Source organism: Solea senegalensis, linkage group LG4, assembly GCF_019176455.1.
Source record: "Solea senegalensis isolate Sse05_10M linkage group LG4, IFAPA_SoseM_1, whole genome shotgun sequence".
NCBI lineage: Eukaryota > Metazoa > Chordata > Actinopteri > Pleuronectiformes > Soleidae > Solea > Solea senegalensis.
Window position 1 is genome coordinate 10,694,297 of NC_058024.1, and position 27,547 is coordinate 10,721,843.

At 40.3% G+C, this 27,547-nt stretch overlaps 1 protein-coding gene across 2 annotated transcripts in view; it reads right to left on the minus strand.

Moving 5' to 3' along the window:
• The window catches only part of LOC122768736 (contactin-4-like), a 178,221-nt gene that overhangs the window by 17,345 nt on the left and 133,329 nt on the right, over positions 1-27,547 (minus strand). For both annotated transcript variants that reach the window (XM_044024934.1, XM_044024933.1), the window contains exon 11: positions 27,197-27,347. In XM_044024934.1, coding sequence (XP_043880869.1) covers positions 27,197-27,347 — 151 coding nt within the window. The remainder of the gene's footprint in view (positions 1-27,196; positions 27,348-27,547) is intronic.

The following is a 27,547-nucleotide window of genomic DNA, read 5'->3' on the forward strand; positions in this document are numbered from 1 at the left end:
TTAGGCAAAGTTAATGCATGGACATGTGAAGCATATAGCAGTTAAATATGCATATATCCCTCCCCTTTATTAGCAATGAAAGGACATAAGAGTACTTCAAGTAAATAATGTGACAGGCAATGCTCCATTTCTGTAGCTGGTATGAATACTATAGGTAACTATTTGCTAATGGCTCCATTTAGACCTGGCATTAACATCTGTCATGAGAGATGAGAGACAATCACTTAATTCTACTTAATGTACTTAATTAAAAAAAATAAGTACGACTGTGACCACGTGAGATCAGATTTCACTTTTCTGCTTAGGAGGCAAATACAAATACATGTCCTTTCTGTTTAGGAGAACAAAAAGGCTCAGAAAGTTCACCTACTCTGACACTGACATAATGATGAGGATAACGAGTCAGTTTTCATTTTGGGGTGAACTACCAAGTTTCTTGAGGATTGGGCTCCATACTATCCTCTTTGTTGAACACATGTGGATCATCTTTTCGTCGGCTACAATTATATCACAACGCAGCAGCTCCGTCTTCTGACTGGAAAAAGAAAGAGTGACCATGTTATAATAGTTTTGTCCTCCCTTCCTGTCCAGTTCAGGATTGATTTTAAGATTTCATTGCTTGCTTTTAAGGTTTTAAATGGGCTGACACCAATGTATTTATCTCCAAACTTCTGTCACAAGATCCTCAAACCAGTTGGATGTTCCTACAACAAAGTGTAAAACCAGAGGTGATCGAGCCTTTTCAGTAGCTGCTGCCAGTCTGTGGAAGAGTTTATCTTATCACGTAAGAGTCCCTCCTGAAGAGAAAGTGAACCACCTCTTCTCCTTGACATTCAACTGAACTGAACGAGACAACTTGCCTTTTCTATTGCACTGCCTCATTCTTATTTTATTACATTATATATCTCTATATTTATACATTTTTTTCGTCTCGCATTTTGATTCGTTTTTACCTGTCTCTGCCCAGTATTTGCTTTGCCCGTGCAGCACTTTGGTCAACTAAGGATGTGTTAAATGAAGTTGACACTGACATTGACAAATGAGTACGTCATTTTGCTTTCAAATGATGACGTTTGCATTGAATCTTCATCTCCAACTCATTTGGCATGGCAAGCGAGCCTGGTCATGACACGTGTGATAGCAATCAGCCACTACTGTACTGTATTCAGATTCTTCTTTTTTTTACTTGACGGCCAAAACTCAATGCAGTCCAAGCTCAAAGAGAGAGGAGTTTGATGTTGGCGGCAGGAGTCGAAATGACACACGGCCAAGAAAAGAGTTCATCAGTTTTCTCTGTTGTTATGTGAGCAGGGTGTTTTCTCATTTGTTTGCACCAGTGATGCATTTAACTGGGTCTGCATGAGGAATGTGCTGGATACAGTGTGACAGTGACAGCGTTGTGTTTTCCCCATGCTTCACTGTTGTTAGTGGGACTTTTTTCTTCTCTTCTGAAACCACATGGTGCTGCTGAGTGCAGACTTCTTGGTTTTATGTGAGGCAGAAATTAAAAAAAGTAGTAGAAGTGCTGAATGCAAACAAGCCAACAACAGGCCATCAGTTACATGAAGGGATATTGCTGTGTGGGATGGCCCGCAGTTAATGACATCAAACCTGCGGGCAGATAAATTTCAGGAAAATGGCCCATTTAATGGCACCACAGTCCTACAACAGACCATAACCCGGAGCAGAGTAAGCACAATTAAAACAACTGCTATATGTTAAATACATTACATTGCCAGAGCTGTGGGTAGAAAAGGAACGTTTGTCTGATAAATCACATCGTCTAAAGGGAAATGTGAATAGTGTTGCATGACTGTGAGTTTTATTAGTTTCTGTTGTTTTTACCACATATGCAACTATAATATCTTTTTTTACTAGAGTAGCACTTGGTGAAAAGCACAACTCAGTCAAAGTCAAGCCAGATTTTACATAGACCTGCACCTGATGGATTAATGTTGACAGCACAAATTGATATCTCTCTCTCTATATTTTATAGATAGAGATTTTTCTGTCGCATAAAAAATATAATACAGAAAAATGTTTCCGATTTTTCAGCTGCTTTTATATTTCAACACTCTTACACAACAGTATAATAACAATTTGGTATTAGTGTGGCAATTTACTTAGTAGGGACAAGTAGTAGTAGTAGTAGAGAAGCAATATTATGGTATTAACATCTTATTTCTATAATAATCTATATAGAATTCTATAATAATCATCAAGTATTAGCTTGGTCAGAACAATGGGAATGTGTTAATTATCATTTTTGAAGTTTTAACACTGATGGCAGCCTTCAGTGATTGTCATTACTAAGCTATTACTTTGGAGATAACAAGTTATTTCTGTCATAACTGGAAATTGCATTAGAAATAAGATGGCATTAATTACCTCCATATGAAATATTATTATCACTGTATTCAAAGTAACTCTCACGTCAGGTATTCATTTGTGCACATCATAAACACAATTGCTCAATGTTCTGAACAAGTAGCAAATGCTTTGGCACATGAAAGCAAACGATTTTGTACAACTCGTCTGCTGTTTTGCTGTAAAAGCTTTTGCAAAGCAGATGTATTTTTTGTGTGTGTGATTTATTTGCAGAGTAATAGTAATTTTGGAATCCGTATTCGCTCAATTTGAGCTTTCCACATGTGAGACAGCATTTCACCGAGTGATATTGCCAGCCTTTATTCTTTGGACCGAGGTAGATTTTTTTTTTGTTTTGTTTCGCCTCTGACTGATACACATAACCGATCACAGTGTGTGACATTAAAAATATTCAAATGAATAAATCTGGACAGCAAAGACAGCTCGTAAGACCTGACAAAAATCCATGCTGAAGCAGTGAAGTGGTAAAGTTTACTCGTCTTTTCTTTGGTGCTGGCTCTACTGTGTTTTTTTTTTCTTTTTTGTTTAATTCAGAATAATAACTGAGCACTAGCTCATCTTACTTGACGCTTACTCCACCTATTTCTTCTTTATCGCACAATGTACTTTTGTCACAGCTGATAGACAAAGGCCTTTAGATCCAGTCCTCACATGTGTTTCTTTATCACCAGCCAGTCATCAAGAGTTTCGTTGAGAGCAACAACTGGTGTCTGGACACATTCATCATTGTGTCAATCCTGCCCAGCATCTCGTAGCATTTATTTAATCTGGATGTGTGCGTGTGTCTTTGTACACAAGACTGGAGAAAAATGTCAGAATAATTACTGCATCCCTTTAATTTGATCCCCTCCAAATTTTCATGGTGTCTTCCCTGGCCCGAAAAATATGAACCGCAGTCGCTTTTGCACCAAATATAGCAGCATATTTGGTGCAAAATCCTCTCCGTCCTTTTTTCTGAATCCTGCTGGTAAACAAATAAACAAACAAGTACATATAGGTGGAACTACAACCTCCTTGGCGAAGGTAATTAACTGTTATAATCAGTGAGACTGGAAACAAATGGGAAAAGCTATTATTTTTAACTAGAACAAGCTCTGACCCAGTTCAAGCCAGACAGCACAAGCCTTGCAGCAATTCCTCAACATAACTAAACACCTGCATTTGTGCACTATGCTCCGGGTACCCACAATCCCCTTATCCTTAGGGACAAAATAGACACCATGTGACGCATGCACCATGCATCTTGTGAGATGAGGCTTGTGGGAGAGCAAACAAGTGGTGCCGCGCATGAGCTACACAATAGCTCTTATAGAGTGTTAAGTCCTCGATGGGCCTCCTGTGGAGCCAAGACTGTCTTCGGCCATTCACTGTGTCATCTGCCATAACTGTGGCTTCATTGGACGATTCCATCCATGTGACTCAGTGTTTGTTTACAAACATAGAACTTCTGCTCTGGATGACTCTGCAGTGGAAATATAGGCCGAAATGCAAGTGACATTTTGAAAACCTCGCCCCAAAGGCTTAAAAGGCTTGAGCCCTTGCCCTCCGTTGCACCGGTTGAGAGAGTCACGTGATCCTGGATAGTGTCCAAGTGTGTTTACATAATTTGCCACCATCACATTTTTGAGTCGCATTGACAGGGAAATATCTGACCTGCTCACTGAGGTGACAGATGCAAATGAGGCTTGAAACTGGAGCACCTACCAAGAGTCAAATACCCAGAACAAACACTTCTTATCCGCCCCTAAGCTGCTGCTGTATCCACACAAATGCTCCCTCCGCCAGGTCTGATCGTATTGTACTGTACTGCTTGAAAGAGCTTTTTATTTTTTTCCAAATGAATGCTGCATCGTTTCTCTTCACAAAGACCAAACAGAAGCAGAATCATTTCGACAACAAACATCACCAAAAGCTTCACACTGCAGCTTTAATGCATTCAGCTTCACCTTGTAGTTGGTTTGATAAATGGAGTCCTTGTTCTTACTTTTCGCCATTGTTGTTGCTAACAAGTAACAAGCTCTGAAACACACAAAACAACTGCAGAGGCGAGATTCAACTTCCTGTTCACACTGCCATCTGTTTTTAGGCCCATTAGTAAAGACACCAATCACTTCTGAAATTGGGCAGAAGTGCTTGTTTGGATGCAGAGCAAATGTGGTACGGATGTAGAACTCAGAGGTGCTTCCCTTTCACAGACAGAAGAACAGAGCCTGAAGTTAATGGAAGAGCAGCTGCCGTAGTCAACTGAGGTGTGGCAGTGGTGAATAAAAGATGGAGGCTTCCTATTAACAACATTTCAGTTTTGCTCCTGCCTTCTTCTTTCTCTGCCACAGCCCAGACAACATGTCTGCGTGCTGTGCCCATTGTGTAAGGAGACGTTTCCCACCTCCACCCTGAGGGAAGCCAGCAGAGGGGCAGGTATCAATAATTCACAGGTGAGAGAAGCACAAGTGCCAAGTCCTTTCATCTGCACTTCACATGGGTTTAATGGACAGGATGATAATTCTTTTCAATTATTTTTGAACACGGCGCCAAATGCACTTTTGTATTCCGCAAAAAAAAACACACACACAAAAAAACCCAGGTGTGTATTTAGGGTGAGATCAAGCCTGTGAGGATGGGGGCTCTGCAGTGTTGATCCTCCCCGCTGTGTGACAAGATGAAAGAGACAAATAACATCAGTCACGGAGCAGCTATCACGGGCACTGTGAAGTGGAAATCGCAAGAACGAGCCGAGCCCAAAAGTAAAAGCCTGTTTTTTGTTATTTCCTTACGTTCTCTTTCAGAGGCTGTTAACAGATGTAGACACTGCCTATTTGTAAGCTTCCCCTCAAAATCAAAAAGGCACTTGAAAACCTTGTTTTGATGTTTCGTTCAGACATGCTCTGTCTTTCATCTCGTTGATAAATGCTTCATTGTGAGGAAACGGTCACAAACCAAATAATATGTAATGAAAAAGAAGTGCAGTGGCTTTCAACTAAGTGTGGGTCTAGAATGTGGAGGGACCTTCTAATGGCAGCAAGCTCAAATAGTGAAATTCTCTTTCTACACAAACACTCTGACTCCCGTTGAAAAATAGGGGAGCACTCGTAAAAAATGGCACGCACACAAATATGTCTATTCCTTTTTAATTGGGAACATTTTGGAGGAAAAATACGAATATTTCAAAAACTGACTAGAGATAAGGATTAAGAAAAAAATGGAAGGCAATAAGAATTAAGCATTGAGGAACAGGCCCTGAACCCTCAACTATGTTCTCTAGCTCTTATCACTCTTATCTCACACAAATGGTGGATGCCATTCAACGAAATGCAAATCCAACTAGGTTCATCTCCATTCATTTTCAATGGCGAGAAATGGCAGAAAAAGCTCATTGGAAAACAGGATAAGGAAATGGATCAAGAAAAAAAAAGGAGAGGAGGCAACAGTAAAGGAAGCATCCAAAATAAGGTAAATCGAACTATACACAATTCTGAAAACTTGAATCTTGTATCAAAAACATGACTCCAAACTGGCTAAACTGAAAGTAGAATTCCACTGGCCTTCATTCAAACATCACTCCTAATCAGTTTAAAAATATCTAAACAAAAATTGTGTCAACTCTGCAAACTCAGTTAGAAAAACACGTCAACAATGTGTCAAAGTACAAACGAGGCCTCAGGTGTCTAATAATAAAATGTCTCTGTTGTAATCTTTTTATATCTGTGCACTGCCTTTCTTTGTACTGTAACAACTATTTCAGGGCGACCAACAAAAAGAGACAAGAACACTTTTAAAGGATGTGTTTTTGATTGAATACATCAGTGTTACAATACACACAGTTATTGCATGCCCTATAAGACATAGGCAGTTTTTACAAAGAACATAAAACTCTTTTAGTATATGAGTTTATATGAGTTTAGAGTTGTGAGGAATTGAACCAGTGAGTTACTGGAAATGTGTTTAAATGTCTGGGCAAATTTACAGATGCCAACACGCCACGACTACTGATAAAAATTCACCATGCAAACGAAAGGGTTCGTGTCCGTCGCCATTCATTTTCAACAAGGAAAAATACTGAATGCAGTAATGCAACACCATGGATGCCAACTGCAGAAAAAACACCACAACCAATCAAATGACCAAAGTTGTCACAATCCAAATAAGAGTGAAATCATGTTAGCTCCCTTTCTAAAAAGGGGTCATGTTTGTTTCCATTCATTTTCAATGGCAGAAAAACAGTTTAGATGAACTAAATAAAGAGAAGGGTCAAGAAAAATGGAAGAAGGGGAAGACCAAAAAGAAGGCAACATTATGGAACTGCCAAAAAAAACACCCCAAAAGACAAAAACATAAAAACTACTACCACTACTAACAGTTGAAATAAGTGTGAGTTAGTTAGATGGCAGCAGCGGGAGCCTTAACCTAAAATGCTGAAATTCAGTCCACTAACTTACAGATGAATGAGTTGCACATGTAACCAACGTGCATAATCACAGTTCACATTCTGAATTCAGGGCTCTAAACCAGGCTGTTCATGACTACTTAGTGAGCCTGAAATGGTTGATTGGTAGCATGACTGCAAGAAGGAGACCTGTTTGCATGTCAATGCAATTAATAGGGTAAATAAAAGCGCTTGTGAAAACAGGGGTTAAGATTCTATCAGTGAAATTACTCAGCCATGAGACCACAGGACAGGGAGATTGTGACAAGCTTATGGTGATCTCACCAAATAATTAGTCTCAGCTAAGGCCTTTTATACACAAAGATTATTGCCTCGGTGCACAGACGGCTCACTCAGCTCACCACTGCAGCAGCCACTCAAACGCCAAACGCCAGTTAGCGAAATGGGAAAGGCGAGTATGAAAAAAAGAACTGCAGGGGATGTGTTTGATATTATGTTTGCCTGCTGCAGTAAGTGCACAGATAAGGTGAGGTGTGTGTGTGTATGTGTTGCTACGTCTGATCCACGCTGACCATCGCCGACCTACCTGCAGGTGATGTTTCTAATCATAATTGTATCAAAACGCCCAGAGGCGAGTGGCAGTAATGTGGCGAGGGCACGGAGAAAGAAGGCGAGGTCACCACATCCTCTGAGCCGGGACACGGGGTGGGATCCGACTTCAGGTGTTGATCTATGCTCTTGACTGCTTTAAAGAGCCTGAAGTGCTGAGTGGGGAGGGGCTGTGTGAGATAAATTGAAAGGCTGTCCCTCCTGAGGTTCCCCACAGTGTGCTACGCTGCAGAGAAACGGCTTTGTCAGCGGCATAAATCAAGCCCAGCTGTGCAGCGTAGACTCCTGACGCTAAAACCTGCCAAGTGTGGTGCAACTATCTCGGATGCCTTTATGCAGCATCATGATTAAACAAAAGTGCCTTTCTCTTTCCTTGTGAAGTTGTCAATGCCAAGGGTAAAGGGCAATTAAAAACCACAAAGCAGGTATGCTCTTTCTTTTTTTTGTTTGGTGTTCTTTCAGTCAACAAAGCAATTGGCTGACACTCGTGAAACGGGGACACCTGGGCATTTACTTTTTTGACAATTTTCCAATATAGGAGTAATTGATATTGATTTTTGTCGTACTCAGACCTGTACCATTGACTCTCACCTTGTTGCATGGATCATTAGCTGCGGCAAATGATCAGAACAACGCCGCATGACCTTATGACGGGTGATGACTGACTGATTTTCAGGTATAAAGAGCTTTGAATGCTATTACAATTATGTCTTGCGAAAAACTATATTTAACAATATCAGCCAATATGTAGTTACATAAACTTGATCTTGTTGAGGGCCACAGAGGGAAGCTACAGCTAATTGCAGCTGACGAAAGGTGAAAAGCGGGGTACATCCTGGAAAGGTTGCCATTCCATCACAGTGCCAACATGCAGAGACATTCACACCTATGGTCAGTTTAGAATTTAATTTAGAGTTGGATGACTGTGGACTGTGGGAGGACGCTGGATTACACAGAAGGAACCCACAAACACTAGAAAAAACATGTAAACTCCAGCTCAAACCACCTACAGGTGAAACAAAGCGTGGACATCAGTTTGGTCCAACCAGCATTATAAACATTGACCATGCGGCTGTATGTATCATTACACTTGCTATAAGTGAAAACAAGGCTGCCAGGAGGACAGAAGGGGGGAAACACTATCTGATTTTAGCCACTGGTCACTGGAAAATTAAGTTTGTAACTGCATCTGCACCAAACTCCATAGAGAAAATCAGAGCTGCTGCTCTACTGCTGCCTGGTTTGGTTAGTTTGTGTCATTAAGGTAAATGCAAACAAAATAATTCAAACACTTAAGTCCCAAAATGATACATTTGAACTTAGACATGGAGGCAGTAGAGGATCAACAACTCCCGTGTGCTGTTTTCTTAAATCGCTTATTTTTTCTATGGACTTTGGTGTGAGAAGTGAGCAGCTTGGAAAACAGTTTCCAGTTATGAAAAGGCTGCTGAGAGAAGGCAGCAAACATATTCTTAAGCTATTGCAGACTGACGCAGGGTGTAGATTTTTATTCAATGTGCCTTTTGAACTATTAATAATGATTGACACAAAATACACATTCATTCTCCTAGTCTCACCTTTTGGGAGGGCAACATCACTATCAGAGTTCATAGCTGGCAATACTTGAAATGACTTTCCTTTTGGTTCTCAGTGTACTGACACTTGTCTCCAGGGCAGCAGCGAGTATTAAAGCCTCTGCCAATATGGCTGCTTTATAAAAACACAGCCAGGGGACAGAGGTGCTGGGCTGCTGTGCAAGTATTAATCTTTTACTGTATGAAATGCACACTACCACAACCACTACCACTACAGTTCCAGTGTGTATTACCATAATGTAAGCAGGGAAATGGCAAGTTCTTCCCCATAGCCCTAACAGCCAGGATGTATTGCCCTATTTCTGTATTACTTTTCTTGATAGATATATAGCAGGCATGATGCACTTGTTCACTGCATTATAATACTAACAGTGCCTTGTACAGTTTGTTAAGCCATTTTGAGTACTGGATTTGCCATCCCAGGGATTTGGTGCTAGATTTATTTTCTAAATAACAAGAATGCGGAGCCTCAATATTCATAATGTTGAGATAAATGAAATTAAATGCATGACAGATTTCTGTATCTGGTCTCACTTTAACAATAAAAAGAAACAGTGCTCGGGATGACATCATGTCCCCAGGCATGAAGATATTGTTATGATTATAATGAAAAAATGAGCATAAAAAACGGTTTTCTTCTCAATAACACACTCTCTCGCTCTCACACACACACAGAGTCTGCTGTCTAGAAACCTCAGTGGTAAAGTACCCTCTCAGAAGTAGTGTGTAATATACATGTTCACTTTTTATTTTTTACGGGAAGGTGTCTTAATGAAGCAGGCTGATTGAGAACATCTTAAGTCCCGTCTGTGGAGCCCGATGTGATTGTGTTGGTAATTGCATTGCGAGCAGGGGGAGTTTATCAGCTCAGACCGCACAGGGGGTTTGTGTACTTCCAGAGGATTCCTTTAATCACAAATTGCTCCCCTGGTTTATTCCCCCTTTCAGAGATATTCATCTCTTCCTATGTGCTGAGGTATCCCTTCAGGAATAAAGCGCACACACATGTTCCACAGGAAATTGTCAGAGGAACCAAGATGGATTACTCATGCTGCGCTGGCGGATTCTCACTTTGAAAAATGATATCAGCTACAGTCCTCCAGATAAAAATAATCCTGGCGAGCAGTACATGGGCTGTGGATGGTAAAGAGGGTTCTGACCTAATCTCAGCAAGCATCTCAGAATGCACTTTATCTCTGCTTTGAAATTTCTTTGACTTCAGTCAGTTAGCAGTGGATCCTTACGGAAACGCGTTTCAAAGTCTCCTCCCTTTGCTGAACAGATAATTAAGCAAATGCAGAGCCAGATTGATTGAAAACGTTATAGCGGCACACTACAGGACCTGAAGTCTTCGTAAGACTGAAGGATAAATCTGTCTCTGAGGTGACGTGCTGGGATGTGAGTGGTGCAGCACAGCCAGGATAGCTGGAAGGTGAATTGATCTGCTAATCATTTTGATGGTCCCTAAATACAACAACAAAATCAATCAACGTCTGTGATCATGACCTGACAAGCAAAGGTCAGTGTAACGTAAAGTCTGTCCATCAGCAGTGTGTCCTTCAACACTGAAGCACTCTGAGGAACAGAGGCAATCGAGGCGATGTTAAACTGTTAACAGAATAAAATACAATGACAAAATTTGATTTGGAAATGTAATATAGTATATCCATCAGTATGTTGTGAAAGTTTATATTTGCAATAAAATAAACATTGTCCTTGCTTTACGGAGGCTGCCATCAAGTGTCACCATTTTTCCTATCCCCCATGACATCTTGCATGAATTAAGGGCCCAACTTCTTGTTACTGTGTTGTGAAGTCTACTGTGTGGAAACATCACCTGATACACCTGGAGCTCAATGTTGTGATCATACCGCTTTCTTCCACACAGGAAGTTTTACAGCGTTAAAGTGACACTACAGGTGTTAATATAACACAAATTCTGATTAGAACAATTAGAACACACTTCTTTTTACTTTTTTAGCGTTATTTAAACACTCCAGACGACTTGAGTATGGTTTTACTTTACGGTACAGCATTAAAGCGTTTATGATGAAATCTCATTTGCAACTTTGTATTAAGCTGCACTGACATATTTAACCCATATTTAATATATATATACATTTTTTTGTCCAAGTGGTACTTTGTTTACATTTGTTCTACCATATACTGTATATACTGTATTCTGTATTTTTTGTATAAGTTAATTCTCTTTCTTTCTTTCATTTCTTTGTTTCATTCAAATGGTCATTTCGAAAGGCTGCTGCAAACAGGCAAACAATAATGTCGCTCCATTTTGGTTAAAATAAGGACATATTTCTTTCTTTCTTTCTAAAATAAAAATGTCATGAAAAATTGAAACAAATGCAAATACTTGTAATTCACTCCTCAAGTACACAGTAAGTAATATCAATCACGGGCAGTCATAAATCACAGGCCTCTGCTCTGAGCCACTAATATATCAGACTCTTAATATTCATGTGAAGTAAAGTGACACTCTGGGCAAAAATTTAAAAGGCCAAGCAGCAAGTATTGTGCTATCTTGGAATATCTGACTGGGCCAGTTAGGTGCACGACGGCTGCTCGGCTATTTGAATGAGTCATACTTGTCTGTAAGTGCTGCTGACCTTGACAACATCAAGAATGTATATTATAAATATCTTGTTTGATTTCTAGTCAGCTATTTCCCAAACTTTCCTACAAAAGACGAGTTAAACTTTCCCCTTCCCAAGTAGCTCAGATTCCAAAAAATGTTTGAATAAATACAAAATTGAATCTGGTCTGTAGTTACTGTGTGTGTGGTTGTGGGTAGAGTGAACAGTGTTGAGCGTTGTCTTAGGGCCGTCACTTTTTACAAAAATCAAGTTCAAACGAATATTTCATTGACATCGCATATAAGGATGTTCCCTCAGACACACACATAAAAACATTATTTTCACTTTTAGTCAAGTGATTCTCAAAACTCACTGTGATGCTTCACTGAGGTGGAGCTAAAGGCTAAGCTAACATGTCTAACTGGTGAGTCCAGAAATGTGTTTACTATTTTGCCATCTATGGGGTAGAACCTGAAATACTTCCACATGCCACTTGGAGCATGCGTCGGTGTCATGACTGTCCACTCAGGAGGATGATTTCACTTGCTTGACATCCATATTCACATCAAAACAACATAACATCACTGTCTTGAGGGCATTCAAAGTGTGAAAAAAAATGATCCACTTATGATAAACTTTAATCAGGGTTCCCACACCTTGGTTTACATCAAATTCCAAGTCAGTCTTTGTAATTTTCTTTGGTGAGCCAGAGATCTGGAAATTTGCATTTCCCAAGCATCACATAATTTGCTTGTTACTCGCTTATTGTTCTGCATGGAATCTCACATCCACAGCGAGAGCGAGACAGTGGACAGTGTCCACAACATCAGTTGTTCCTTCATCACTGAAGGAATAATGTGCAGATGATAGATGGGTTTCATGTTTGGAGTCAAAATTGAATTTTAGTATGTACTTGATACTATAGCAGTTGAAACCATTAAGTCCTCAGGAAAATATTTACTGACATAATATATTATGTGAGAAGTTGGCTCATATTACCACTGAAACTGTGTTCCTTTTGCAACCAGAGGAGTCGCCCCCGGTAGCGTCTGTCCTGCCTTCTGGGCTTCACTTTTGAAACGAGATGACTATGTCCATTTTTATGTGCAGTTTATGATCTAAGGCCGAGCAGTGCTCAGAGTGGCCTCAGCTGGACCATCATTAAAATGGTCTGATGCACTTCTGAACTCCAATGTGTTTTTAAGATAGAAGTTAGAATTTCAGATAAAAAGTGACAGAGAGAGAAGGTGGGTGGGACTTTTTTTTTTTTTAAAGCAAAAATCTAGGCAGTGAGGTGCAAAATCCAAAGCACTGGTCAGCTGTCCATTGCAGCCTTGTCAGGTCATAAACCTTTCCTCAAGGTACAATAATGAAATATGCCCTTCTGGATACATAAGCTTTCAGCATGGCAGTGGGCACTCATATCACTACACACTTCCTATCCACCTCAAAGGCAGATGTTCAATTAGAGCCAAATGTGTTTAGTCAAGATCTGATGAGAAAAATGTGAAGTGACATTTACACATGATAAACCGTGTTTTTTAATAAGTGGAACAGCATGCAGCTTGGAAAAGAGGTGACTGAAATAGCAGTGCTGGGGCCATCCACTCACACACGCCATTTAATCACCACCTTTATTAATCCACCTGTTTCCATACAGAGCTTATTAATTCCAAGTTCTCATAAAATTAAACCTGGAGATATTTGATGAGACTTTTATTAAAATCCCCTTGAAACAGAAAACAAAGGCACCGCAGAAAGATCGGAAGATACGGATAAGTAAATTAATGCAAAGTTAGCTGCTCTGCCTGCTCGGCAGTTTCCGTGTTCTCCTGACACTGATTCTTCCTGGAGTGTGTCTGGCAGAGCAGATGGGCCTATAAATGGAGATCACTCTTCAAGACATCTCTTCATTTACGTGACAACCATTTTTATTTGCTCTGCCAGTGTGGGAGGGATATGCAACATGCGAGAGGGACAATTGTACCAGTGGGTCATGACTGCAGGCAGAATCCGGCCAATACAGTGAACAGCGAGTGGTGCTCCCTCTCTCTCTATGGGCTAATATATTAATCAGCATCCACAGAACATACAGCAACCCCCCCTGTGTCTCTCTTGAGCTTATCACTTTAAGCTTGCACCTACAGCTCAGATATTAACAGACACAGCTTTAGGCTGTAAACATACCTAGCCGATGATTTCAAGGCTGCTGCAGGCAAATGAGTCACAACCACATCCTGTGATAGTAATTTCTCATGCTGACTGATTCAGGTGACACATTCACTCCTCAATGTCTGCGTTAATAGTTTGGCAATTAAAGAAGCCTCAAAGTGTGTGTAGGCGTAAAAGAAGAAAAAGACAGGAAGAAGCTTTTGATTTCTTAGCTGCAGGAGTTTAAAACCACCGGCCTATTAGTGCATCAAGCTGCATGGATTTGTCGCCATTTTGCAATGTTACCTGGTTTCGGTCTTGATAAAATGAGTGTAATTCTGGTCCATGAAATTATGGATCAGAATAGGACTGGACAGCAAAAGTTTCCTCAACTAAGCTGAATCAGCATTTACTAGATTTACTAATGCAAATATAAAGGTCTGGGGGTGATAATGCGTGTACTACTTTAACAACCTTCATCGCTTCCTATATCATTTCTCCACGGCTTCATGCATCCTTGATTGGAGTTTCAATATTTCACAATTGAAAATATTAACAATCAATTTACTTTTTTCTTTTTTTTTTATAAAAATTAGCTCTGTCAAAGTCAACGGGACCATGCTGAAACAATAATGTAGACGGTGAGACATAATCTATTCATAATTATGTATACATATATGTATATACTGTACATATACATATGTATACCTGTCCTGCACCTCAGACATTTTCTTTAGACATTATGTTCTACATCTTTTCCATTCACTCTCACTGTAACATCAAATGCCCGACTTTTGCAGACAGAACTGGGTTATGGGGTCTCTGTAGCTTGGCTAACATTGGTTTATAAAGTTTGTTTATAATGTGACTTACAGAGTCGGCCAACCCTAAAAACTGTTTACTTAGGCAAGTGTGACCTGCAGCAGTTTCTGATGGCTCCTACGGTGCATTTCAGGGGGAAATGAATTCCCGATGAGTGGAAATCATCTGCTGACATCTTTACTACAGGAACAGGAACAGGCCGGGGACAAATTCATCTGTCATCCAGCCAAGAATCACCGGTGTCACAGATGACGAGGAGCTCACAAAGACAAAAACACGGTCGGAAGGAAAAAAAAAAAAAATAAATCCCACAGAAATTGACTCGGACGGAGTCCAAGAGCCTGTAAGTAGAGTGTGTGAGTATGAGACTGATGAACAAGCCGTGGGATTTATACTGTGCTAAAATGTTTCATGTTTCACTTTTACGAGAAGGGAAAGCTTCAAGGATAAGAACTGTCTTCTCTCTGGACTAACAGTATTTCAACTGTTAGTCCAGTCAAATTGTTCTTTATATACGAAAGTCACATTACAAAAACAAGTGTTGGAAAATAGAAAGTCATCCTACAGTCAGGGGCATGTTGGGACACATACTTGTACTCTTATTATGCAACAAATATACAGTGGATATTAGAAGTACTAGGTCAATTGGTAGATGCAGTCAGATGTCAAATGAAATCAAAGTCTTAGAATTTGAATATGTCAACTAGGGGTCAGCTGATTAATCCATCCATCTGCTACTGCTTTATCCTCCACACGAGGGGAGCTGTGCCAATCTTCCTGAACAGATCACCAGTCCATAACAGGACCACATACATAGACAAACAACCATGCACTCTCACAAATGGCCAATTTAGAGTGTCCAGTTAACCTAATCCCCATATTGTATATTTCAACTGGTTCGCTAACTCAGGTCTTCTTACTGCAAAGGCAAGAGTGCTAACCACTACACCAACCGTGTGGCCCTGGCTGATTCATCATTTTAGCCAATTTTACAACCTATAGGCACTTTTCTAGTCTTAATAACCACTCAAAGTTGCTTTTACGCCACTTTTTCTACCACACATCTTTCATACTCATTCACTCACTGGTGGCTGCAACTTGGGGTTAAGTGGCTTGCCCAGGGACACGTTGGCATGTAGACTAGCGGAGCCCGTCTAGTTGAAAAATGACTTGCTCTACCACTCAGCTACTGTTGACCCAAATGGCTGATCTGCCTCCACCCAGCATGTGGAGACATCATGGCATTGAGGCTCCATGTGGTATATGGTTGTACTTGCTCAGTGGTTAAGACCAGTACCCTGTGTGCAAAAGACATCATGGTCGCAAGTTCAACTCCACCCCTGGCTGATTGTACTCAATTCCCTTGTAAGTCGCTTTGGACAAAAGCGTCTGCTAAATGACATGTAATGTAATGTAATGTAGTTATGATGGCATCGCTCCAGTGATTCCAATTCAAAAGTGTGCATTATTCTACATTTTTGAGCTCTTTATGGATAACATGTTTGGTTTTGGAAGGACCAGGTAGTCCAAAAAAGAGCGCAAAGAGGTAGTAAACCACTATGGGAGGCGTTCATATGGTGCGCTGTGTTCAGTCAGTTGCAGTTGTAGTACTTTCTGTCCTGAGTGTCCGTCTGTCTTTCTGCAATCTCACAGATTTAATTGAGAGTTGGATACCCGGTCACTATACACTGCGCTGGGGTTAGAGGTTCTGAGTCCAGGAGGGGGTGTGTACCCAGGGGTGGAGGCGGCACCGTCGAGTCCATCAGTCATGGGAGCAGGTCCAATTCACCTAAAATTACCTGAAAATTCAAGGTATTAGCCTATGTTTTGTTTTGTTTAAATAAAAGTTGCTTATTGTTGAGCAGTTGTGTTCCTCCGCTGTGTCAATGACTCGACTTTGACTTTGTTGACAGATAAGTCGATGTGAAAAAATGAGAAGTCATTAATGCCCTCGTGTGTGATAAAGATGATGGTTCCTTGTACTGAGCCTCACCATGAATACACTTATACAGAGGAAGGTGTTGAGATTATTTACAGCACACGGGAGAGGAGCATTTTCTGACAAGATTAGGATTTCATTTCACAACCAACCCAACCAGTAAAGGCTATCATGCGATCAGAGGCCAAGCAGGGCACTGAGGCACTGGTTGCTGTGAGAATTCTTGGCGACATTTTATTTATATAAAGGCTTTTTAAATAGAAATGCTATAAAAGATGTAACTGCACCACAACATAATCTTGCCTGGTAATTAAAAAGCTGATAAAATATGTGAGGTATGTAATATGTAAATTTGTTTAATTTTTGATTCATAATTTCCTCCTTCCACCCCTTTTTTGTGTCATATATTCAGTATAAATTTCATAAAGAAAAAATGTGTGACTTCTACACTCTTTCAGTTGCATGTTCTTCTGTGTGTGTGTGTGTGTGTGTGTGTGTGCAGTGGGAATACACTTCTGTAGTTGTTTGGAACCACTAATCCGGGGTAAAAAAAAAAAGGAGGTTAAAAAAAAACTTTGAACATATGTTACCTTGGCAACAAGGTTCCTGTACTAAGCTTGTTTCAAAGATGTCACTCAAATGGTTTCATTCCCAAGTGCACAATGACTGGTACAGCTACATCCATTTCACACAGTTCACACAAAGTAGTTTCCTGCTGGAAATCAGGGGACATATAGACTATTTTGATGCTATAATACAATTAAAAAGCCGAAGAAGATCAATAGATTCAGTCTGTGGATTGTAGATCCTTAAAGAACCATCATGTCGGGGCTGTCACAGCCATGACATCATCAGAGAATGTTTCGAAGCCAGTCAGCAGGGTTTTCATTTTAAGTCAATAAAAAGAAAATAATTAGTGGAATCCTCGACTCCAATACTGACTTTCCAAACACAGCAAATGTTATTATTGTCAGTATATTTTGTTCAGAGAGTTTATGTACCCGCTGAAGTCAAAACATGACAAACAACATCACAAATAAAAAAAACTGAAAATACTACATGAGCAAAAACTAAAAGTTAAATTCTTTCAATGTGACTTTTAAAGTAACACAAAAAAAAAGACTCACTCGTTGAACATCTTCTGCAGCACATTTCAAGCCACTGGTATGAGAACAAGAACAATACAAGAACACACAAAAGCCCCGTCGGCTACACATGAGCTGTCCATCCACTGCTGCCTCCATCACTAAACGTCAGAGTGTTATTTATATGACTTTGAAAGCCCTTATTCACATTTACCACAGTGACAAAAACGTATAAAATTAGGCAGCAGTATCAGCAGCTCCCAGCTTAAAGAGCAGATTATCTGAATGAAAGAGTTAGGCATGGGGAATGCAGTTTACAGACGTCCGTTTCCAGTCGCAAAAAAAAGAACGTCTGATGGCAAAATAAAGCAGTGAGTAAATTCAAAAACTATGGACTGGCGAGCTGGGGTTCCAGGGTTTACCCCGCCTTTCGCCCTCTGTCAGCTGAGATTGGCACAGCAACCCGCGCGACCCTCATGTGGAGGATAAAGCGAAAGAAGACGGATGGATGGATACCGGAAAGCAGAGAAATGTGTGTACTTGTCATTACGGTAGCCCTCAGGACTTTCGCGGAATGACCGTCCAATCACAGACAAGATTCACCAGTGCGTCACACGTTTGTGACATCAGCTTCTCAGTGCCATAAATCCTAAACGGTCGAATAACTGCCAGATATTGAAAGTGAAAGTTATCTTGGAAAAAGGGGCAGAAGCACTCACTCATTGAACATTTTTTGTACAATTATACAGCCATTAAAATCAAAAAGAATCCAGGCAGCCTGATTATCGTGATAGTCATAAGAGTAAAAACTAATAGGTAATGACTGACATACCACAAGGTGTTTTATTTAAACACCTCCAACACAGACTTCTAAGTAAAATCACACAGGTTTTCAAAAGGGATAAAGTCAGCCCCAACGGAAGTCTCCTAGGCGTCTTTACACTACAAAGCTGGCAGGCGTTAGCCGTTGGTTGGCTGACTGCTCTTCTACTGATTGATGTCTGACCGTCCACAGCTGGGCAATAGAAGCTGCAGCAACCTAAGGAAAACATATGCCCAGGCGCACATGCATGCGCACTAGGGGAAGCTGCAGCTGCCGCAACATGGAATAAAGAATGAAAACCGCTTTACTGCAGCCTTGAGTTCAGATCTGCAGCCTGAGACACTATTATGATATCAAAACCCTCAAGAGCCCTAATTTGACTGTTAGACAACAAAAGGCTGTCTAACAGAGAAATTAATCGGCACACAGATTTAAGTGGGCATAGATTTTAGAAGGTGAGCCTTTAGTTAAGTGGGTAAAATAAAGACAATGATGTTCTAGTGAGAGTCTGTCTCAAGTGCTTCCTGGTGCAGAGGGCACACTTAGCACAGTCAGTGCTGACTATTTGTCAGTACCTCATTATTCTTTTTAAGGACACAACAAGAGCCCAAATGTTAATTTGACTGGGCAGTTGCATGCCAGGTACATTTTGTTCTTGGAGTACAGTCTCTTCTCAGCAATTATAAAACACATAAAGGACTTCAAGTGTGCTTGCCTAGGAACTCAGCCAACAGCGGGGTTCATATTTTCCACCATTCTAAACACCTTGTTTGGAAAACATGATGCATAACCCGGGGGTGCAAAAGAAGCAACACATTCAAATAAAAATCTTAGCATATCTTTTTTTTTTTTTAGCATTCATTTATTCTGGATGCATGACCTTTTACATTGTGCTAACTAAAAGGAATTGCGGCGCAGGCTGGATTTGTGACTGCCATCAACAATGTAAAGCATTACATCCTCGCTCAACTGTTTTAGAGTTTTTTTTGCACCAAAACAAAAGACAAAGCAACATGTACCCGCTGTGCAGTTGAGGAAACACACTGCAGCATCAGAGCGTCTGAAAACAGAGTGAGGGGGATTTGTCGCAGCCACACCCAAACACCTTCTTCAACGGATTAAAAAGATCCAACACAAACATTTACATGACTGCTACAGGTGATATAGATAAATACTCAAGGACTTGAATATTTGAGCGAGGACGGAACAACACGAGGACGTCAGCATGTCCCGTGGTGGCCCTGTGAGAGGACAGTTGATTGAATACTTCTGGCATGAGCAGCCTAACAAACTTGATTTCTTCCTGCCAGTGACATATTGAAATGGCGTGGTTTTTTTTTAGGCTACACTCCATAGCTGGCACGGCACACTTCCACTCTCATCAGCAAAGACCTGCTCTGCTCTGCGCTCTCAGCTGCTTTGTTCCAGCTGATGTCATCTAAACTTCGTCCCTGCAGGGTTGTCTGGGGTAGATAAGACATCCCCTCCCTCCACTGGTCTCCTGCAGGAAAAAAAGGGGATGCTGCTGCTGCCGCTGCTGCTGCTGCTGCTGCTGCTATAAAGATGGATTACACAGCTGGTGACACTGGTTCCCTTTCTGCTAAAGCCACTGTGGAGCGCTAACGCAATTAAGGCAATTAATCTTTCAGCAAAAAAGGAGTTCACAGCTTCCTCTTATGAATTTGCACCTTTGTGTACAGGTGAACAACCAAACAGACGTGCTCAGACATGCATGCATACACACACTGTGCAGACTAACACACACACACACACACACACACACACACACACACACACAGACACACACACAGACACGCAAATGTATTTTTTTTATCTGGACTTGGGATGACAGGTCACTAAGAGTCAGACTTTAAGACTGATTATTGGGTTACTCGTTAGGATTGCAAATTTAAGCATAAACTGTTTAATGAAGCTAAAACTACAGCAATAGCATACACAAAATATAAAACAAAACAAGTGCCTTCTGTTTCCCTTAATGCCATAATGCCTTCCGAGAAAATCCAACTTCCTAAGCAAAGAAATAAACCAAACTTTACACATAAGAACAGTCCCGTGCCAACTTCCTCAGCTAAAAACACAAGCCAATAATCCTGATGGTTGTGTAACAACCATCTGAATATTCAAAAGTTGTATTATTTTTTCATCTTTGCAACTAACACAAAAATGTAGGCCCAATAACTTTTGTACACTTTGCTGTGGTACAAATGATTAAGTCCTTTTTTTCCTCACTTGGCATCTTCAGACTGTTCTAAACAATCTACACAGATTTTTGATTTATCACAAATTGAGCTTAAAGTGCATCAAATGCCGTAAACACACACTTTCTTCCTCTTCAACAATCAGTGAAGAGGAAATCTTCACTGATAGTTAAAGATTTACAAAATGTTGCTGTCATTGTAGATTAAGGGTGTGACCTTTTGACAGCTTTTTTTCTAATTCTAACCCTCATGTAAACTATTACACTCTATGGGAAAATGACTTCTTATTCACATCACTTGGAGCAAATCTTTATAAAAACAAATCATCCATATCACTATGTTGTCTAAATGACAAATGCAAAGTCATTCAAAATCTGTGGTTTCTCACTTAGCCTGTAATTCACTGGGATAGTGACTTGACTTTGATGTTTCATGTGGTGCATACTGCTGCTAAAAATGCCCAGCCAACCCCACGAAACTTATTATGTTCAAATATGTTTTGAATTTTGGGACGGGTCAATATGCTTGGGCAGTTAAATGGCTTGGTAAGGCATTACCTGCCCTGTGCTGATGCCTTGATCTCATCACATCACTTAATGTCAAACCAGGATGCTTTCTTTGTTCCATCATTAACACTCACTCATTTGCATCATTGCCATGAGTTTCAGTCTTTCTAAACCAACAGCTGAATCAGACTAAAGTTGTCAAACTACAATATGTCTGGTAACCATTAGAACAGCAATATTTAGTTGTAGTTTACTACAATTTTACTGAAGTACAAGTAAAAGTACTGGTCTAAAAATGTCTAAAATGTACTCAGAGTAAAAGTTAGTCATTCACCTCTCCTCGTCATTCACCTGTCCTCGTCATTCACCTGCCCCGATCATTCACCTGTCCTCATCATTCACCTGTCCTCGACATTCACCTGTCCTCGTCATTCAACTGTCCTGATCATTCACCTGTCCCGATCATTCACCTGTCCTCGTCATTAAACTGTCCTGATCATTCATCTGTCCTTGTCATTCACCTGTCCTCGTCATTCACCTGTCCTGATCATTCACCTGTCTTCGTCATTCACCTGTCCTGATGATCAGGACAGTTATTCAACTGTCCTCGTCATTCATTGGCAAAGTTTCCGATGTGTGATTTTTAAAGAGTAATTCATTATTTTGTAAACTCCCTGCAAGTAGAGCAAATCTGTGACCCCCTGGCACACAGGTTTTTTTTTCATCCACTGATGCTTCCAGCACCACCAGTAAATTTGTGATTCTCTTTGAGATTCTTCATTCGAATAACTTATTCACCACTTATCAAATGAGACAGCACTAGACCAACTCCCATGTTCCTGTGAGCTAAAATCACAGATTTCTTTCTATGAACTTTGGTGTGGGAGAGTGAACAGTTTAGAAACTTCAGCTTCAAGTCAAAAAAGAGCGTCTGATGGTAAAATAAACCAGTAGAACACATTAAAGTGCATGTAGAGCAAATGGAGAGTTTCTCCTCTATACATAACATGGAGAAAATGTACAACTGTGGAGCAAAGAATGAAAACAGTCTTACTCCTTTTGTCCAGTATTTCTTAGGCTTGTCTAAAAATAGGATCCAATGACACACACTGCAGCATAGTTAGCATAACTCCTCCACAAACACTGTCACGATATCTTTGTGTTTATCTTTGTTACAAAAAATGTATCTTAACAAAGCACACAGTAAAGCTTGCCACTTACTTAAAATTCCGTAAGAGGGAATGAAGTAGTGAAGAAGAAGAAGAGGAGCAGACAGCTGTCGGCCGAGAGGCTGCAGACACGGAGAAAGAGGGCGACGGAGAGCAGGACTGTGTTTGTGTCTCTACATGTCTTTGCCAGACAATTGGTTTGATATCGGAATGTTTATATTATGTACAAACACTAACACGCAGTGGTGTTTGCCTGCTTTGGTCCTCACTGAAGTGTGTATGTCTATGCGTTTACAGTACGTGTATGATGTGTGTGTTTGTCTCTGCCAGTGGACACGGTAACAAGGTAACTGAATTTTACATGATTTTAAGCCACATTTTCAAACACTTAGCAACTTAGGTGGTTTGTAACACATTTTCCTGTCAGAAGAGATATTTTTCATAGCATTACACACACTTTAAGGGATTATAGCCTTAAGTTGGCATATATTTTATTTGCTGAGCCTTGTATTAGCCACATGACCACATGGATCTGTCATATCCATGATACTTCATGGTTGTTTAAGAGCAGGTGTCTGCGTCTCAAACTGGTTCTCTGTATAACGCTTATATATCAGTACAAACACACCTTTAAAATATGATTTAATGCTTGCAACATGCAACATGGATATGTATGGGCTGAACCTACAGGGGAGAGACATTGAGAATGAAAGCCTGTACGTGTATGTGTTTGGAGTTCTTTATAGCTACTACACTTATGAGGTAGTAATGCATCACTGTAGCATCATTGCAAAAACAACAACCCTTCTTTAATGTAGTACAGCTGGAATTATAATTTAAAATATCTTTCTCCTTAATCTTGCAGAGGAAGCACAGATGGCCAGTTGAGTAAAAGCACTTAAACTTATTTGTGAACATCAAACAGACTTTCCTGATTATAAAAATTAAAAGAAACAGTGTTAAAAAAAAAAACCCATAACCCAGAATAGTATTTATTTATTTACCCAGGAGCTAAACAGCAGTAAACTTTAAATTACAGCTACAAATCCATGAATCATTAATAACAGTTGAAGAATTTGAACCATGAATGATGCCTTATTTATCACAGCAGCTGGTCATGTGATATGTAATTAGGAATAATTGGTACACTGGAGGATCAGTGCACACGGTGGTTAAAATTCAAGGCAGACAAAACGTCACTGAGAATCTATTTTGTGCTGGTGCCATTTCATTTTACATCACATGGGATGTCAATTCATGTCACACTGAAGACAAATGTACAGTGAATCTCAACTATCAATTCAAATGAACAGACAAACAAAATTCCCCGTCCAAATGTGGAATTAACATCTGCTCTGTGTAATCCGATCACGTGCAGATCACGTTCAGTTCTGTCCCGAAAGAGCACTCAGATCTGATCACAAAAAAACACATTTTGGAGGCCATGTGTGTGAGGCCACATGTCATAGCTGACCAACAGCAGCTTTGCTTAATTTTTTTAATACTATTCAGAACTCACATGTTGACTTATTTATGGCCACTCACACAATATTAACACTGATGACCATGAGAAAAACTTATATCATGTGAGAACAACATGTCGTCGGACATTTTTGTACAGCCAAAAATTATATCTTTGTTTGCAAGATTAGACACAATGTTAATATGTATTCGCATAAAGAGAGTGGAAAGCCAAATCTGCTGTACTTGTAGTGCGATCCACATGCAACTGGATCATTAAGGACGAATGTTAATATCAGGTGCGAACCGGGTCAGTATTGTAAAAGTGTGGAAAGTGTGATGGGAGTGGCACAGGACGAGTGAAGGGCACCAGCAGCAAGACCACTATGCAAATCCTCCGCCACTTTGTTTGACAAGCAACAACACCACTTTGTATATATGCAAAGCCTGGCAAGACACTGTGCACACAGGTCTGCTGCCAGAGCGGAGTCATGCTAGAGCGATGACACCCAATGGGTGACCCCTGTCTGCAGTGAGCCAGACTTCACATGCACGAGTCAGACGCACACAGAAATAGCGAAAGTTCCCAACATTTGTCACACTCACTTCACATCTCTGGGGTCAAACGTGGCAGAATGCCGCGATGGACCTCTGGAAATCCAAAACTTGTGTCACACGCAGCATAATTTGATTTGATCCTTGCTGAGGTGAAAAGGACTTTTTGTTCAGTCTCTGTTGCTCCATTTAAGCAACAGGAGATAAAACATGGCAAAACACGTAAAACATTACTCAGTTAGGCCTCTTGCTGCTTTCACTTTTAGCTGTTCTGTGACTGTTCTCACCTCTTATAGTTTTACTATTATATTAGTTTTCACTTCTTGACGGTGTGTGCCATATCAAGAGATACTGTATGTTCTGGGGGTCTTGAGGTAATGTATTTCCATTCGGTGGCAAATACTGTGAAAACAATTGCCCTTTTCCAGCAGAGTAACAGATAAATTGGATGAAAAATGATTGTCCCATTAGTCTTCTATGTGTCTGTTCACGTTGCAGAATGAATTAATATTTCACTTACTCATTATAAATTAACCTTTTTGAAAAGCGTACTTAAAATGTGGCTTTTAAAGAGGCACTCCGACTATTACATTTCTCTCGAGCTGGGACTCACTCGAGAGATTATACAAGGAAATTGTTGCATATGAGGAAGCAGAGGCTGAGCTATCTAGTATTTTAAGCTGTTTTGAGACATGAACTCCAGGTTATTTATTGAGATTCAGGTCTTGACATTCTCTGGTGTTTGCTGTTCAAAAAGAGTGGGACACTGTCAGGGTGAGACACGTTTCCCGAAAGCAAGGGAGTCTCCTGGGAAACGAGGAAAATCTCAGCCAAACGTCTGTAGACATTTGTGTCCACACATAAAGTAATCTCTGGAGTTCAGTGCATGTCAGTAAGTAGCTTTCGTCTAATATTTGTGGAGCTTTAAACACACAGCTTTCATTAACCATGTGATTGTGACTCATCGTGCATTCATGTGGTGTGGAAATAATGGGTAAAATTTACATAAATGTGACATCAGCGTCATCAAAATAATGTCAGTATACACATGATGCAAAGTCATGACATCATACATACAGAACCATTGTGGAAGAAATAATACTTGAGCAAATGTTTGTACATTACCAGCTTTTTAAAAAAATAATACTTTTTTTGAATTGTGGCTCTCTGTTGGAAGCGCCTCTCATTAGATGCGGACATACACACTTATTTCACATTGATTTCATCCCTCAGATGACTCGAGGCAATCTCTGCATCTCTAAAAGTCTCCACTAATATTGACATGTGTTTAATTGTGTTTATTGTCTGACTCTCATTTTTCTTTTTTTCAGGTTTGAAATTGTTAGACCTTTCTATCTTCAGAAGGTTTTATGTTTGCAGTCCCAGCTTTGGGATATAATATGTATAGAATTAATTCATGTATGGATAAATTCATTCAAGTAAGAACAACCAAGGCTAATCAAGTTAATACCTTTTTGATTTGCCACTGTGAATTAAAAAAAAAAAACAGTTCCAGCCATGTGCATCACACATCTGTGCTGAAGTTGTTTCCTTATCACCAATGCTGGGATAGCAACCTTTCCTCCGAAGGGAACACATATGCTTAGAAGAGCAACCAGTAAGAGCCCCACCTCTCTCTGAAGTGTCCTATGAGTGGTCAAATGGCGCTATTTCGCTATACAGTTCTAGCACGGCTTGGCCCAGTTCGACTCTACTTGTTTTTTTTTCTGGTTTTCCATTAGCGATAGAATGACCTGGTGGATTTCTTGGTACCTGCTCTGCCGATACTAAAATGTGACGTTGACAAATTGTCGCGGATAGTGTCGTCTCTGGAAGAGTCATGAGTGCGATGTCCAACACAAGAATCAAACGGTACAATGCCGATCAGTTAAAAAGCACATGCGTTAATCTCCACCATTTAGCAAGGACATTTCTAAAATCCCAACATTTAACAGAGGAGTCTGGTGTATTTAGTGACAGCACTGCTGAAAGCTGGCGATCGTGAGCTGAATCACAACCCGTTCAGCTGTATTTCAGATCAGTGACTGTGTCAGACGGTGTCCTGGTCAGACTGTTCTCTGGTCAAGCAAGAAGTACTGAACTAATCTTTTTAATGAACTGATTGTAATGATTCAGCCCATTGAAAACAACTGCTTTACTCGTCACTAGCAACTGTGAGTTGCGTACAAAACAATGTCATGGCAGTTTCGTGCAGTAGAGCTAGAAAGGTCAAATGGAAAAGTGGCTAAAGTCTCCTGCTTAGAACCAGAAAACCCAGAAACAAGGTTCAGAAGTTGGTGACTTCAGTTTACAGTGTGCTTTAAAGTTATTAAAGAACACAACAATGCTGAGGCAAAATCAGTTTTTATGCAACAGATATTTGGCGAGTCCATGTTTGTTTTTTTCCCACATTCCGACATCACAGCACAAACAAATCGAAGTTTGCTGACGGAATTCACTCAATCAGGAAATGGGAGATTCAGAGGAGCATGTGAGTGGCCAATAACATTAGATTCTCTCAGTCTTCTCCACTCTCCCACTTTGTAATGCAGACTTTTCCTCCTAATAAATGTGGATGACACCATCATGCATGAATGCACTAATGATTGGCTTCTCTTTGAGTATCATTTGTTCCGATCCTCCAGCTTTGCAACCCGCTGGGGAAGCATCACATTTGAAGTAATTCATTCAGAATGTTACAGATTCAAATGTGAACAAGAAGCTACATGTGGAAGCCGCAGAAGTGTTGTTTAGCATAAAGACATGTCTGGATTAATACACAACAACACAGTCTCCAGGGGTCCGTACCTGGCTGAAAGTAATCAGAGCACAAGCAGAGAAAAGTCCAGCAGTCTTCAGAGAGACAAAAGCTGAATACGAGTTTAAAAAGTTGTGTTACCTGTTACTTTCTCGCAGTGGTTCGCTGCCCTTCCGCCAAGAGATGGCACCCCAGGGAGACATCTTGGGCTTGCACTCGATGAGCACATCTCCTCCCACCTTCACCAGCGTCTGGCTCCGCAGTTGATTGTGAGAGAAATCTGGGGCAACAGCTGAGACAAGATCCGCATATTAAAGCCAGTATTTGAAAAAGCCTCACATCCACATGACCTCTGATCATTAATCTGACATTAAACTGATCGAGTTTTCTAAATGTTAAAAACATAAAATGGGGTCATAAATACACTGCATTATTGCCATGGATGATTCAAAGATGCTAGATTACATTTTTTTTTTTTAACATTTAACTGTG